This window comes from Musa acuminata, chromosome BXJ3-5, assembly GCF_036884655.1.
Source record: "Musa acuminata AAA Group cultivar baxijiao chromosome BXJ3-5, Cavendish_Baxijiao_AAA, whole genome shotgun sequence".
Lineage (NCBI taxonomy): Eukaryota > Viridiplantae > Streptophyta > Magnoliopsida > Zingiberales > Musaceae > Musa > Musa acuminata.
This window is the reverse complement of record NC_088353.1, coordinates 36,979,108-36,994,672: the sequence shown is the minus strand read 5'-3', so window position 1 is coordinate 36,994,672 and position 15,565 is coordinate 36,979,108. Positions and strand designations below refer to the sequence as shown.

Genomic DNA, 15,565 nt, shown 5'->3' with positions numbered 1-15,565 from the left:
CATGTGGAAATGGGAGTTAGATTCTCAACATCAAGGTGACGCGAGATGGGGTTAGAAAAGGGACCAGAATTTCCAGGGCCTTTAAAGCTTTCAAATTACTTTCTAGAGTGAAGGTTCTTAATAAAATTTAAGAGCTAGAACAAATAATAGCATCAATAGAGGAGGCCTACCCTATCTCAAGTAGTCAATCCCACATAATTATCTACATTTTAGGATTTCTAAACCAAGCTTCTCGAATTGTGTCTTTCTAGATCTTTCTCCCTCTAGTATCAAGACTTCCTCTCTTGGTCTCAAAGCAGGCACTACATAATTCTAAGCAACACGAAAGGTTCCTAACCATCAGGTAACGAGTAAAACTGCTCTATAAATGCAGCCAGTCCTGCAATATACACTATCATTTATCCACAAGTTTTCATCGTCTTGAAGTATGGAACGATGTTAGCATCACCCAGAATCACACTTCTCACGGTCATGAAACAGAACCGTCCAAGAACCCAAGTAAGCAATGAAGAACAGCAATAAGAAAGAAACACAAAAAGAACAAGAGGAGGTACTCTTGTCATCATCGGAGGAGACTCTCAAGGAACGCTTGGCGGAGGACGACCTGGAGCGAGCCGGAGGGTTCCCTCCGCCGTTGCCCCTCGCGGGAGGAACCTGTCGCTCGGTGCGTAACGATCCCCGGGAGTGGGCGCTGGACGCCATCGCGGACGGCACGGGAACAACCCTAAGGTGTCGATGGCGAAACAGGGTCCGCCTCTCGGTCTTGTTCTTGATCTTGATGAAGAGGGTTTGATGGTAGGAGAAATGTCGTCGCCCTCTTCCTTGGTCATCTTGTGGGAAGTCTTATAAGGTGGGAGAGGGATTGATGGAGGGAGAAAGGGAATCGCCTGCGACACCGTCGTCGCGCGAGTTGAGGCCGGCACGATTGCCTCACCGTCGTCGCGACCGCCACAACTCTCTTCGACTCGGCTCTCTTGTTTTAAATTAGATGGAGGGAGGGACTAAACCAAAGAAAGATTATTTTGCATTCCAGCCCAAGAATTTTGTAGATTAATCTCGTATATAAGAATAGGAAAACAAAAATCTATAACCACTATTTTCGATTAAACAAGACTTATTCAATATTTTGTAATCAATGATGATTATACAATAAATAGTGTATAAAACCATCTTTGTAACTATACTATTATTTTAAATTTATCAAATCATTACTTAAAATATATTAACTTGATTGTCGAAAGAATTTTATTAGATATAATTGGACCTAAATTTTTTTATATAAGAAAAGAGTGAAACGTGATATAATTTTTTTTTATTTCTAGTGAAATTCTCTAATCGACTGAGTTGCAATTCTCGAGGTAATGCAATAAGTTTTATATTTTGAGTCAATCATCCAAATTGATGATGTCAATAAAAAAATAAATTAAAAATAGATATAAACATATATATGAACCACTCGCACCGATAAAGCGAAGAAGATGATAAAAGGAGCTCCATAGGGAAAATATAAAAGTAATCGAGGGATCAATCAGTAAATCTCAAAGAGTTAGGATCCAACATGCAAAATGGGAACGTTTGAGCACTCTGCATTCCCGCTTGTTGTGCGGCCACTTCGCGTGCGAGAAATAAAGCGATGAGATTATTATAAGGGGATCAGAGCCGTCGGCATTGCGATGCTATGATTCGACGTTTCGGACCGTTCAACTAGAGCGATCGTGTGAGACTAAAAGGGATCCGCCGTTCGTCTCTCTTCTTCGAGCCACTAGTGTTTTGGGATCTCATGCTGCCCACTACTTAGCTGGTTAGTTGGCATTTAAAATTTTAAACCATAACTAATTCTTGGCGATTTTATATATCTATTCTTTCAAAGTTAGACCTAACACATGTTTCTGTTACAAATTTTAGTATTATATATAAATATATATGCCCATCTATATTCTTAAATATTATATATATATATATATATATATATATATATATATATATCACTCGTTACAATATTTATGATAAACTTAGATCCACTGTTGTTAATCATATATCACTAAATATCAGAAAATACCAAAAATATTAAATATCTAAAATCTCTTTACTATATTTGTCCCCTTATGTTTTCTGATATATTGAATGGGGATACTAATGTCAAATTAAATTTAGACTAAGCATGATCAATTAATGAAGACTGACTACGATGGCATATCCACAAATTTTTAAGATTTGCACAGAAATATATATATATATATATAGTCATAGATTACAACTAAAATGGTTTATGTGGCAATTGTACGCTAAAACAAATTGATATAATTGTTTTGATATCTGCATGTACAGTTATGTTTTGTAGTTACAAGGAAACGATACTTAGAGCTAAGAGATATACATAAGAGAAAGAGAGAGAGGAAGTTGAGGAAGAGAAAAAAAAAATAACAATTCAATTCAATAAGTTATCCATTACCTAGGGTAGCTGATGGTAATAGAATTATCCAACAATATTTAAAACAATTCAAATTCTTCTCACAGGGTTTGACGTCCTTGTAATGTGAGAGCCTAATAATGTCTCAACATCGTGCTTTAATCCTAAATGGTCCTATTTGATGACATAACTGACTTGCCAACATAATAATCTTATAATCATACAATATAAAAAAAACTTATATCCAATTTAATGACAGTAAATTCATCTAGCTCTATGAATCAATTTAATTCTTAGGAGAGGATAGAATTCCTAATCCTACTTTGGTTTACAACCTGACTAGCTGGTACAATATATGACAAATCCATCTTTACAACATAGAAGTACAATAGCATATACACATGATTATATTAAATCAAATATTTACCAATGAACCAGTTGATGATTAATACTGGGGTTGTGCATCTTTGTATAATGTGAGAGAGTAAGGTGAATCAAACTAAATACGTTCTTTTCATAAACCTCTGCACGATAGAAGCTCTAATAAAAATGACAACCTCCTGTAACATTTTGTAGAATAGATCAACATCACAGCAATTTCTCTGAGAGGTAAATGCCCACACGCATCACCAAGGAATCTCCACAGGTTTTGAAATACGCTTCTGAAATGAAATTAAGTCAAATGATTTATGACTCATGAAAAGCAAGTAGAATTGAAGTAGTTGATTTGAAGAATAAAAAAAACTTTAAAGGGGATGAATGCTCGAATAATTCTTCTTACAGTCCAACTAGAATTCTGGGGGGAAACCAGCCTTGGGGCAAAAAGTATGCAACTTATTGCAGTGGAGGCAGAAAACAAGGAGTTTTTCACGCATGTTTAAAGAGCTTCATACTAAGCCAATGCAAATATACCAAAATGATCATTACAGGTAGTGTAAGGGGAACCAGAAAGCAATAGTACCTGCTGACAACAGAGAAATGAGACATTGAGAAGAAGACAAGAAAATGTATGACAACTGTGAAATAGAGAAGGCACATAATAATCTGCTTAAATGTAGATGTAGCTTTAAAATTTCAACCTACAAATTATCAGCAAATATTTTGCAATATTGTTTTGTTTACCGTTGGAGATGATGGAATCTGAATAAAACATTGTCATTCCCCAAATAGTTGGGACCTCATGGCTTTTTGTTGGTATACTTGAGATTAGCTATGGCCAGAAAATCCAGTGGACCATTGTGTTTTCTGTTTTGATCCAGATATGTGCATGCACACCTTGCTGTTCTCAGGTGCAGGGAGGAGCTTCTGGGTGTATTAGAAACTAGAAAGCATTGCTGCTAGCTCGTTAGACTATGGCCGATTCACTATAGGCATTACAACAGCAACAAAGCAACATTTGAAAGCACTGCTGATAACTCTTGGAGAGTATCTAATTTTCCCCTAAAGAAAAAAAACTATCTAATTTTCAACCAGTTGTGTACCAGAAAGCAAACTACTTTACACGGAGCTCTGATTCTTTTGCTTCACTCTGTATTCCAATTTATGCAATAGGGGGGGAATAGTTGTCATTGATCCATATTTGTGCTGTGAATCTGTGATATGATCACAAAAGATTGATGCTGTCTGATTGTTGTTATGGTCTATGTATAACTCAAGTTCTGTCTGATTGTTGTAGTCCAATTTGTGCACTAGGGAGGGAATAGTTGTCATTGATCCATATTTGAGCTGTGAATCTGTAATATGACCACGAAAAATTGATGCTGGCTGATTGTTGTTATGGTCTATGTCTAACTTGAGTTCTGTCTGACTTTGCAAGTTTTTACATATTCTCAATGGAATTTTTAATTATTTCTAGACTTTTTCCATATGACAAGCTAAAAAGTCAATTCCAATATTTGCATGTTTTTTGGCCTTGGAAGATATACTCAACTTGTTGGGAGCTCATCAGTCATTGTATTCCTAATTGGTCAAGAATAGTCTAAATACAAATATCTATTAAAAATTAGATGGTGACATGCCTTAGAAATCCTAATATTGGACTTCTGGCACTAAAAGATTGTGATATGCAACGACAAGCTGGGGGCAAATACTTAGTGAAATGTCAAAAAAGCAAATACCAATATTCATCCATACCACTTTTATCTTCATATAGCAGCATCCAAAATAATTCTGATACTTGCTAAGTATTACTATTTTCTTCAAATATATGCATAAGTATATACATACATAGAATGCAAGCGAATTTATAAACCACCCAGCAATTGAAACTGTTAAATTCTCTTAAAATTCACTTTCACCCTTTAAAGACTCAATTATCATAATCTTCCTCATATGAACATTTGCAACAAGTAAAACAAACATGTCCAATGATTATAAAAGAAAAACATCCAGAGCACAAAATAAAGTGTTTATCAATCCTATTTAAGGAAGAAGTTACTAGTGATTCCAAAAATATCTGTGACAACTCACAACTTCAAAAATAGAGATATAGATCATATTACATACAAGCATTACTGGAAACTTTATCTAAACCAATTCCATCGGCAATTATCTTAAACTCAATTTTACCACAATGGGACTGAGATATGCAACATTTACCAGTCATTTTGAATGGAAAATAATATCGGACTTCTTGATTCTGAAAGAAGCTTGGATATTATTGCAGCATAACAAAATACCACAAATGAAATGACGCCAAAGATTATACAGATCCATCCGCAGCATAAGTTTGATCTTGAAAAAGTTGGCTGCAACATTATTCTCGCTTCTCGAAGTCTTTCAATTGTTTTTATTCACTAACATGAAAGATAAAAGAACAAACATTTCAAAACTGGCAATCACAACATATAGAAGTCAGATCTCAAAATCTGGCATTCAGTTAACTCAGAAAGAAATTATGGTTATAAAGATAAGACTGAAGAAGGAGAAGAAGATAATTGTAGGTATTGAAAAAGGTATGTGCTAGCTTAAGAAAAATAATAATGGTCTACATGTCATGTATCGTGATTCAAGATCCGCCATGGGCCGAAATGGTGGAAGTCTAATCGGAGTTGGAGAATTAAGCTAAGTTGCATCATTTCACCAAGATTTCAGCGGTAAAGGTAGGAAACACAGGAACGAAACGATTCCCACAACTGATTACAATGGGCGGATTAGGATCGAGCACGGACGATTCCGGCAACAAAAGATCTAAAGATAAATGCAAGGAATCGAGTTAGCAAGAGAGAAAGAGGAATTAAACGAATACGAGAGCTCACTTGCCACCGTTGTACTAGCCGAGAAGGACCCAGCAGCCGTTGTGGACCGCCATCTGCCTTCTCCGTCAATCCACGGCCGACGATAAATAACCCTAACTCCAAACCGGTAGCGCACAGCAGTAGACCTCAAGAAAGGGAGGGTCGCATGGGTTGACCCCCCTGATCCAATAACGAAACACGAAGTAACCAGCGTCGTTTGCCCGAATCATAAAGCCCCAGAGATGACGGTCCGGAACAAATGGCTACACTAATCCATCGTATTGACAGAGACTAATTTATATGGTTCCACATATTTCTTGTTTTATTAAGTCAATTTTCCAAATGACATAAAATAATATAAACACTGATCACCGGGTATTATGGAGATTACATCAATAACTCGGGTCTGAAAAGAATTTAATTTAATTTGTTTTCGTAAATTTCGTGACGACGAAATTGAACTATTTCTAGAACTACAGAGATGCGGACACGTGTAAATACAACCCACCAGTATACAAGAAAATAGTAAAAACTAGAGTTCTTAATCCTCATCGAATAAATTTTAATCTAAAATAATACTAATATATCTTATTCATTTACCAAGTTAAGACTTAAAATTTTATTTTAAATCTAAAACATTAATTTGATGATAATATATCAAGAGTTGATGACTTGAATGCCGATAAAAAGGTTATAAATTCAATCTCCTCTATGCCATTTACCTTTGCCAAAACATACATTCCTTAAAAGCTTTTCTTGTTCATTCATTATGGATGATAGAACTTAAATTAGAGACATAGATTGAATGAAGAAAACAAACAACTAAGATGAAAAGGCACAAGACAATTAATGTGCAAAGACACTATACATAAAGCAATGTGCCATTTAGACATTGACATATAGAACAGGATTACAATGAACCTATCTCTCTTCCAACTAGCTTCATGTAGTTAGCAATAAGTATATCTCATCTGTTTAAGCTGGATCTTTTCACCATCCTTTTCAGAAGTTCATCAGTTACCATTGAAGTTGCACAGTGCTTGCCTGAATAAAATTAATAGATGAATGATAAAGCACTGGTTTGCAGCTAGAGGAAGTTACAATGCAATGTGATCCATGGTTGCGAAGGCTTACCAGCAAATGATTTCAATGTGATGCCTAATTGGATCAAGGATGCTACATGGAGATCACATGTTCATATACGATGCTTGTTCTGGGAGTATAAGCAATATCACTACTGAACCCTACACACAACTCAAGTGTTCTTTTGAGCGTTCCCTTCCAACAACTTGAAGTCAGCTTGTTTAAGTTCAACATACTTTCCAAGCCTATTCAATGAACATTAAAAAATAAATAAATCTTCAATTAATAGTCAACTAATCCTTTAAGGTAACCATTTGTGATTATACATCTTTATTATTGAATATATTCATTGAGGAAAAATTCGGCTTTGTAGATCCATCTCAGTTGTTGGACATGCATTATGGAGAACATTGTCCATGCACATAGGCTCATGAAAATTTTGGACAATCTGCATTAGTGAATTACCACGTCTGCTCAATTGTCCATGCACCAAGTCTCTTAACAGTAAGACATAAAGGTGCACAAAAGCAAAATCTGCTGTTTATATTGGAGAAACATCTTTATATAGGGACATTGCGAATTGTTGGTGTCGTGTATATATAATATATATAGTGGAGATAACTAGCAACAAAAGATAGGCAAGAAAAGGAATTACCCAAGATCTGATGGGAGCCTGAATCCACCGATGCCTACTCGCTTCAACGAATAAAGCTACGATATCAAAATAGATTAAATTAGCCAACAAAGTCTAAGTGCAAACACAAAGTAGAAGAAACAAAAAGTATCAAAAAGCTTTTGGTTCAATAACCACGCCTGATGTTAAATTAAATAGCAAATCCTTATAGAATACACAAAGATGAATAGATATATGCAGCATATGTTCCCATCTATGTTTTCGTACACATATAAACACACAAATTAGTATACCATATCATAAGAGTGGGGTTTTGCTTCAGTTAGAGGTACATATTTGAATTTTAGAAATACACTTTGAACAGTACATGTATAATTTTAAACTTTGGAAGGTACATGAAATATTTGATAATTTTCAGGGTAATATATAGATTGCATAGTGTAGATGGATCGCAATTGAGCGGACATTTGCAAATAAATAGAAATTTTAAGTGGTACTGACAACATAAACTTAGTTCAATGCCCAAGTTCAATATATATTCTTATTGCAACTGATATGGTCAGAGAACTCACTATGAAAAGAACTGTTGATCAGCTGGTACTGCGTCACAAATGCACTCTTTGCAAACATAACCAGTGTCAGTCAGCATAGATCCAACGCTGTACTATTAGCCAGAGCCTACTTAAAGCTTCTCAATATTGACAGTGCTGGCACAGTATCAATAGGATGCTACTCATTGTGCCAGAGGTGTGGCCATACATTTTGTTAGTTATAAAACACCTGTACCTACCAGCAAAGTCTTTTCTCCACAACGTACCAGCATGTTACCAAATTGCCTCATGCAAATGAAAATGAATTTCTAGTTGAAAGCACCACTAATTCCCTTTAGTGATGCTTTAATTAGACAAAAGTCTAAAATCTCAAAACTTGTGTCTAATTTTTTCAAAAACTCATTCTCAAATTTGTCTTTCAAATACTGATGGGAGACAGGATATTTTATGAATAGCATTCCACCATCTTAGCCAATAGACCAAAACATTCGGTGGCATTATTCCCTACAAAAAGTTCACTCTAATAATTAGTAGCAGTACTTATGAAGATAGCATTAGTAATTATTGTCCAGATGTATTTTCACTTCATATTGATACTGCATTCAATGTCGTGGGATGACCACTTGCTAGGCAATCCCCAAACAGACCTATATGTATCTGGCAGTCTACCTTGCCATTTGGTCAATTACAAGAGACAGGAACTTAAAATCCTCTCAGAAAGACCATATCTGAGATATGGACCGACTCTATAAACAGCTAACAGCTGCAATTATCGAATAAGAATTTTACTATATGCTCATAATTCAATGACAAAGGTGAAATGAAGAAGTATCTTGGGTGAAGTAGGCAACAATATACACTATGAAGGGTGGAAAGACAAACCAAACCAGTTGCCTTAGATATTAGCATATTGCTATTTACTAGAATTCCTTTTAATCTATCATGTTGTAGTAGTTGAATAAGAAAGACCAAGAGGCCAAAATCAGGTAACAGATTGCTCTTTATATGTTATTAATTACTAATAGAAACACCATCTGATGAAGCTATAACAAGAATAATCTCCAGGAATAAATTAAAATACCCATGAAGAATCACTCAAGTTTGATCTGTGCCTTAAGGACAAATGTGAAAGTTATTTCTGTGGACAAATGTCTAAATGGCTACAGAAAAATGCTCCAAAGAAACTGCAGGAGAAATACACCGATGAGCTTATGGTGATCAACAAGACAAAAGAGGCATCAAGATTTGCTAGTTAACTGACCACAGAATCAAGCAGCCAATCTTTGAAATTCAGCAACAAAAAGAAATACTCTAATTAGAAGAATGATACTTGAAAAAATGTTGATTGCAACTACGACAAGACTAGTCACAAAAGAAATAAAAAATATATAATGAAAAAACATAAAAACAAAGACAAACCTGCAATCCTGCATTTTTTACAAGTTCACGTACTTCATGATTCCTCCCATCATGAACCTGTCAAAAGTCATTACAACACACTGGTTATACTTGATGCATCAAGAATACAATTCAGATCAATACTGATGAAATAATCATAGAAAAATTATACAAAATTTAAATGCAGGTTAAAAAGGGGGGAAAAATCAAATAGTTGGTCTTTTGCCTTTTTCAAATGTATCTAAACCAATAAAGGCTGACAATCTGTGTATGATGAATATATTGTTATTTATCTATACCTTCACTAGATTGATACTAATAATGTGATAATGTTTAAAATACAACTCAACTGATACAAAGTATTATGTACCACTATTCGAAGTCTAGGCCTTGACGCATCAGGCTGATTTGCCAGTAGTTCCACAAGATCAGGAATGCAGTGGACACCTTCAACCTCGGTGCCCTCACTTAGAGCTCCGAGGTGTCGTCTATTGATCTTACCATCTACAGTTGCTATATATCTGCAATAAAAAGAGTGAGATTTAATATAATCAGGAAGGCTTTATTTGAAGAATTTAAAGCTGAAACATTAAATAACAGGAACAGAGTATCCTTGTTTGAGTATCAACTGTTATTCTGAAAAAGGATTAGCTTAATGAATAACTTGAAATAAATCTTACCCAGAAGAGATGCATAAAATAAAGCTATGTAAAGAAAATAAGAAAGCTTGGAAGAGACTTAAAAAATATTTAAGAGATTCCTAGGTCTTGTATAACAATCACATTAAATTTCAATCTTATCAAGTGGTGCACTACCATCAAACCAAAACAATGATGTACTATAATTTGTTAAGATTCGATATATATTAAGACATAAATGTTCCAATTCAAAAATATCACAATTAAGCAAACAATGAACATCTGCATTCTGCAGAAATAAGCTGCTAGGTCTGTTACTTTCATGACTTCTGAACAACAAAAATGCATCAAAAAATTTGTAACCAGAAAAGTAGTTGTATGGCACAAAAACAATTATGAAAAGGGAGAAAGAAGAAAAGCACAAAAAAAAGGTAAAATAAGGGAAGAGGTGACATGTTCAGTTAATCTGGAAGAATATCCCGACCAGTGTGTAGGGTGTCAATGTATATATGGACACTTTACCAAAGCTTCCACTAGAGCAATCATATCTCATGGTTTCTTTAACAAAGCTTCTAATAGACTATCACACCACAAAAGTTTTGGATGTTCATGCTCTATAATATAATGATCACTAAAAGGGAGCTCAACCAGCTTCAAGAGAAACACAACCAGTTCAAACATGTTTAGTATTTTGATTTCCTAAACGCTGTCCTTGACCTAAAGCATCAATTTAAAACTTCTACAAAGCAGTATTCTAGGAAATGGATGTACGAAAACTCCTTGCCATTTGCAGTTTTATATCGACTTTCTAAACAAAAAATACTGAAAGAACCACTTCCCATAAGCAGGACTAAGAATTGTTACGATGGGGACATCAGAGGTTGTTCAATGTCTATTCTGAAATTTGTGAAAATAAGCTCCATACTTACATGAGGCATGATTGCTTTTCATCAATTTTGGATACAATTAACCCCATCAAACTTATGTATCGTATAAAGCGAAATATGTAGCTTTCCATTAACAGCTTCAATGAAATAAAAATACATCATTGAGACAACTCAGTCAATCTGGCCAGGACAAACTATTGAGCTCATTGTGAATTGCAATTGATCTTTCCCTGGTTATTAGAGGCATGAACATAACCTGAACAGACACTTTTGCGATCCACTCTTCAAATATTAACTACACAATCATTTGTGGTAAATAAGATATGTATCTATGCTATCTTAAAGTGAAGCATAAATATCAAGCAAGAACATACTCTTTTCTTAATTCAGATGAGGGATGAGAAATTCTCTGAGCAAAATCACCTGAGAAGAATTAATGCAAGACAAGTTATTAGCACATAGAACTCCAAATGACTAATCATAAAAGCAACATAACAGGATAATGTCTAAGATGCCGTATTATTTGTACCATCATTAGTAACAATAATCAAGCCAGTTGTTGCAACATCCAGGCGACCAACAGTGAATAGTCGTGGCTTTGGTAGCCCTGGATTTGATTTACTCTGGAAATATGAAAAAATGTGAACCTTTACAGAAACCTACACCAATAAAAATGTAAACAGAAGGGAAAAAAAAAATCAAAGCTTCAACATTTCTTGTATAACATTACAGGCTTATTTTGTGTTAAGCATGCGTGTGAAGACTTGCATAATTTTTTTTCCAGACAAAGTATACGCTTGTATTGTCAAATGACATCATCCAAAGTCCATAATAGGAATGTCAAATGGACATACCCAGCTCTTCAAAAAATCACCAAAGAGGGAGAAAACTGATTTTGAATCCTCAGCACCTGAGCAAATATACCTGCATCTTTAAAGTATAACCTTAAATACAAAAGCACATTAAACTAAAAGGTAAGTGAGAAGGGATTATGATTCACAAATTACCAACCCTTTTGGTTTGTTAAGTGCAAAGTACATCTTAGGAGGCAGCTTCTTAGACAGGCGATTCCCATTAACATATATTGAATCCTTCGCAAGGTCAACCCGGGTCTACATATCACCAAAAATATATCCAATACATTTATGAGATTATTCTGGCAATTTTTTCCATAGGAAGAATTTCACAGAGTTTAGGCAAATTCAAAGTTAAGAGGTTATCATATGAGAAAGTTTTATTAAATACTCAAAAAACTGGGCTCACAGTTGTACCTATTAAAAAAAAAGAAATTTTTCTATGGGAAAATGTAAAAGACAGGATAAGAAGCAACTTGTGTCTGATAAAGAAAATTGAAAATAATTCTACAGCAATATAATATTAAGTTCAAATAAGTAATGAGAAATCACAAGCTTAAGCATGCATTTAAGAGAGTACACTACAAGTTAATGTTGTACAAAGAAACAATAAGGACAGTTTAATTATGCTAGTCAGGATGTCAAAGGACAACACTGATATGGACAACACAAAAATCAATCAAGAGAAATAAGGATACAACATATAGTAGCATCATCTCAAAAATGGTAAACAAGGATAAAAATCACTGATAGCACTACACACTGAAATTTTGCCCATTGACCCAACAAAATTTTACAAAAAGAAAAAATTGACAGTTGATGGCTATCATAGACTGCAGGCTCACAATGCTCTTAAGAAAACCTCAATCTCACATGAGTTTGCAATAGATCATGCAGCCAACTGATTCTTCAGTGCAGCCATGAACAATTTTTTATGATGGTTTAAGTCACAAGAAGATGCAACAGATGATACGAACAAGTGATTTTTAATAATAGTTTATTAGCAGAAGTTCAGTTTTTACATCTAAAAAATATTAGCTACAAATAACTAAACGATCAGCAGCTAATGATCTAAGTCTATCTTCCACTAACTCTAACAAAAGAATAATGAAGAAAACATACCTGTGGAGAAGTACAAACTGACCCATTGACTGTCACTTTCCCTTCAAAAATCAATTCTTCGCAACTCCGCCTTGATGCCACTAAAACAGAATAAACAATTAAAGAGAAAATACACAAGATAACACCATAGATTTACCTCCGGCAGCAGCCAGGAGCTGATAATAAAGAACATTAGTTGAAGCTTTTCTCCAAATTATAGAAACAACGGGTTGGGTGATTTACCTCCAGCAGCAGCGAGGACTTTACTGAGCCGCTGCGGCTGCTCCCGAATGTTCTGATTGTAAAACCTTCTCGCGGCCTTGGAGTACTTGGGAGCCGATGTGGTCGAAACGAGAGAAGACGGAGCCGTCGCTATCGCTCCCGACGGCTTCTTCTTGTCGACCTTCTTCTTCTCCTTCTTCGCCATCTTAGCATCGGCCATGGCCTGGAGGAATCGGGCGGGAGGGGTGGACTGGAGAGTGAGCTGGCCATCCTCGCCGCGAACAATCCACGGAATGAGGATGGGGATGGGTGCGGCGGAGGGGTCCGGAGAGGAAGGGTCCGGCACTAGGGTTTTAGGAACCGCCTCCTTAAAGTCGGGTGAGGGGGCGGCGCCGAACGAGATGTTGAACTCAGTGGCGGCAGAGATGCGGCGGAGAAAGGGAAAACGGCGGAGGGTAGGTAAAGGGTGGAAGGCGGCGAACGCCATTGCAGCCGCCATCGGAGCGGTGAATGGTGAGGATGAAAGAAGATAGAGATGATAATTTTAACGTCAGGGGGTTTGTAACGGGACGGCGCCCGTTATTTGCAAGCCGTTATATTAAAATGACACGATATCGGGGACTGATCTGTTGCTTGGACATAATATGACGGGTATTTCTTTGGAATAATAGAAACCTCGTCGACCGATTATTCCGTCATTTTTAGACTTAATGCACTATTACATGACCATTGTAGCTTAAAAAAACTCTTATTATGGGTTTTTGGTGAACGACGCACACTAATTGGTTTTTACTTAAAATAGTTTTTATTACCTTAGTAAAAATATCTCTCCACCAATAACCCCAATCATTATTATTATGAAACGTTATGAAGTATTACATGCCTAATGCGTAGTAAAAGAATAAAAAGTAAAAATTATTTTTTTAAAATAAATTTATCAAGATAAACGAAAATGTAAAACTCGAAACAATAAAAATCGCGTAAAGGATACGAGAAATTCCCTTAAGATCACATATTCTAGTATGTGGATAAAAGAGCTCTCACGAACTCCTCTCTAGCAGTAATCCACGTGATGGACACAACAACGATGCACCTCCTCGCGTAACGTATTCTTTCTTTGTAATCACGCACCATCACGTAGTAGTAAATAAAGAGGAATCGATCCCTCTTGTTGTCCTCTCGGAAGGAGGGAGAAGAGGGGAGAAGATGAGGAGAGTGACGACTATAAGGGTCTAGCTTATGATCCTTTGAGCTCCTCTCCTATTTATAGAGAGCACTTTTACTAACCTTAATAGATCATGTCTTAATGAGTATTGAATCTACATCCAATTACCCCTAGCTTAATGGAGATGTTGGTTTCCTATTCAATAACCACTATAAGTTTTATTGGGTCTCACCCAATAGATCTATTAAAATAGGAACTTATTGGATATTTCATATTCAATCCTCTAGGCCCAATACCAAGCTGGTCATAAGTTGCATCTGTCAGAACTCCTTTTGACTAAATAAATTATTATCCTTATAATAATTTACTCAACTTATTAACTATGGACATACTATGTCACTACGTCATAATCCCTAAATAGTATAGAGAGATCTAATCCATTGGACTTATCTACCCTCAATTATTGTGTATCTATAGTCTATCATCTATCTAATATATCATAGAATGTATATTGGATGTAGTATTGTTAAGCTCATACAAAATCTATTTGAGTCTCATTTTAATCGAATTCCCTCGAAGAACTCCTTCTCTCTGAATCTGAATCTGAATCTCATGCTTATCAAATTCATCATGATCCAATTAACCCTGGCTAAAAATTTGCCTGAGTGAAAACACATGATATTTCTCTCATGATACCGAGAGTAGATGATCATCTATTGATACTTAATTACTTTCATAAGGTTGACTGTCATACTCAATGATCATCTGTACTAGATCTAAAACTTTCAAACATATAAATCAGATATCAAAGAATGGAGTCTTCAAATAAAGCATCTTGGTATCTCAAATTTAAGGACCAGATATATAATTAGGGCTATGGACTCACTATCTAACAATAAGATATCATTAACTATCTAACATTCTGTAAACAAATCATTCAATGAACTTATTCTCCAATGAGTATATAGTACATTGGTCTATCCGGTTATCTCAATGTCCTGTTGAGAAACCTCAGAGAGCATCACATGCACAACGAAAAATTAAAACAAAAGTCGTTCTCAAAACATATCTTATTGGATCACCATATGACAACCGGGAGCATAAAATTTAAAGCAATAAAGTCGTATCAATAGATTAAGATATTGTCATATATGGGAGATAATATATACCCTAAATCACATATTTTGGTCCATGGGATAAAGGAGGTCTTGCGAACTTCTTTGTAGCGGTAATCTACACAGCGAACGCAACAATGATGCACCTCCTCGCATAGCAAGCTTTTTTCTTGTAATTGCATACTACCACGCAATAACAGTCAAAAGAAAGCTCAACCCTCTTGTTGTCCTCTAACAATAAGGATAGGCTCATAATTGAGAGAAAGATGAG

General features: G+C 35.5%; 2 protein-coding genes across 3 annotated transcripts in view; both read right to left on the bottom strand.

Annotated features, from left to right (window-relative positions):
• The window catches only part of LOC103985946 (kinesin-like protein KIN-UA), a 35,012-nt gene extending 34,083 nt beyond the window's left edge, over window positions 1–929 (bottom strand). Inside the window, exon 1 of the mRNA XM_018826682.2 lies at window positions 555–929. Coding sequence (XP_018682227.2) covers window positions 555–702 — 148 coding nt within the window. The 5' untranslated portion in view covers window positions 703–929. The remainder of the gene's footprint in view (window positions 1–554) is intronic.
• Window positions 930–6,469: 5,540 nt separating this feature from the next.
• On the bottom strand, window positions 6,470–13,526 carry LOC135584380 (putative ribosomal large subunit pseudouridine synthase SVR1, chloroplastic). 2 transcript variants are annotated; one of them, XM_065153039.1, is made up of 11 exons: window positions 13,036–13,526; window positions 12,814–12,893; window positions 11,849–11,949; window positions 11,692–11,761; window positions 11,367–11,460; window positions 11,212–11,260; window positions 9,683–9,833; window positions 9,334–9,390; window positions 7,385–7,440; window positions 6,781–6,974; window positions 6,470–6,690 (listed from the first exon to the last, which is right to left on the bottom strand). In XM_065153039.1, exons 1-10 carry the CDS (start codon window positions 13,511–13,513, stop codon window positions 6,902–6,904), a joined length of 1,209 nt encoding a protein of 402 aa, XP_065009111.1. In that variant the 5' UTR covers window positions 13,514–13,526; the 3' UTR covers window positions 6,470–6,690; window positions 6,781–6,901. The 2 variants fall into 2 exon arrangements, with proteins under 2 accessions (XP_065009111.1, XP_065009112.1); XM_065153040.1 differs by lacking the exons at window positions 6,470–6,690; window positions 6,781–6,974 and having other exon boundaries at window positions 7,381–7,440.
• Window positions 13,527–15,565: the final 2,039 nt, after the last annotated feature.

What these genes read in the sequence shown, in the direction of transcription:
- LOC135584380 (XM_065153039.1), bottom strand. Translation starts at nt 13,513, where the DNA reads ATGGCGGCTGCAATGGCGTTCGCCGCCTTCCACCCTTTACCTACCCTC. An exon ending in CAGTTTGTACTTCTCCACAG is followed by an intron (nt 11,950 to 12,813) that starts GTATGTTTTCTT and finishes GGTGATATGTAG; the next exon opens with ACCCGGGTTGACCTTGCGAA. An exon ending in AGGCTCCCATCAGATCTTGG is followed by an intron (nt 6,975 to 7,384) that starts GTAATTCCTTTT and finishes TTCATTGAATAG; the next exon opens with GCTTGGAAAGTATGTTGAAC.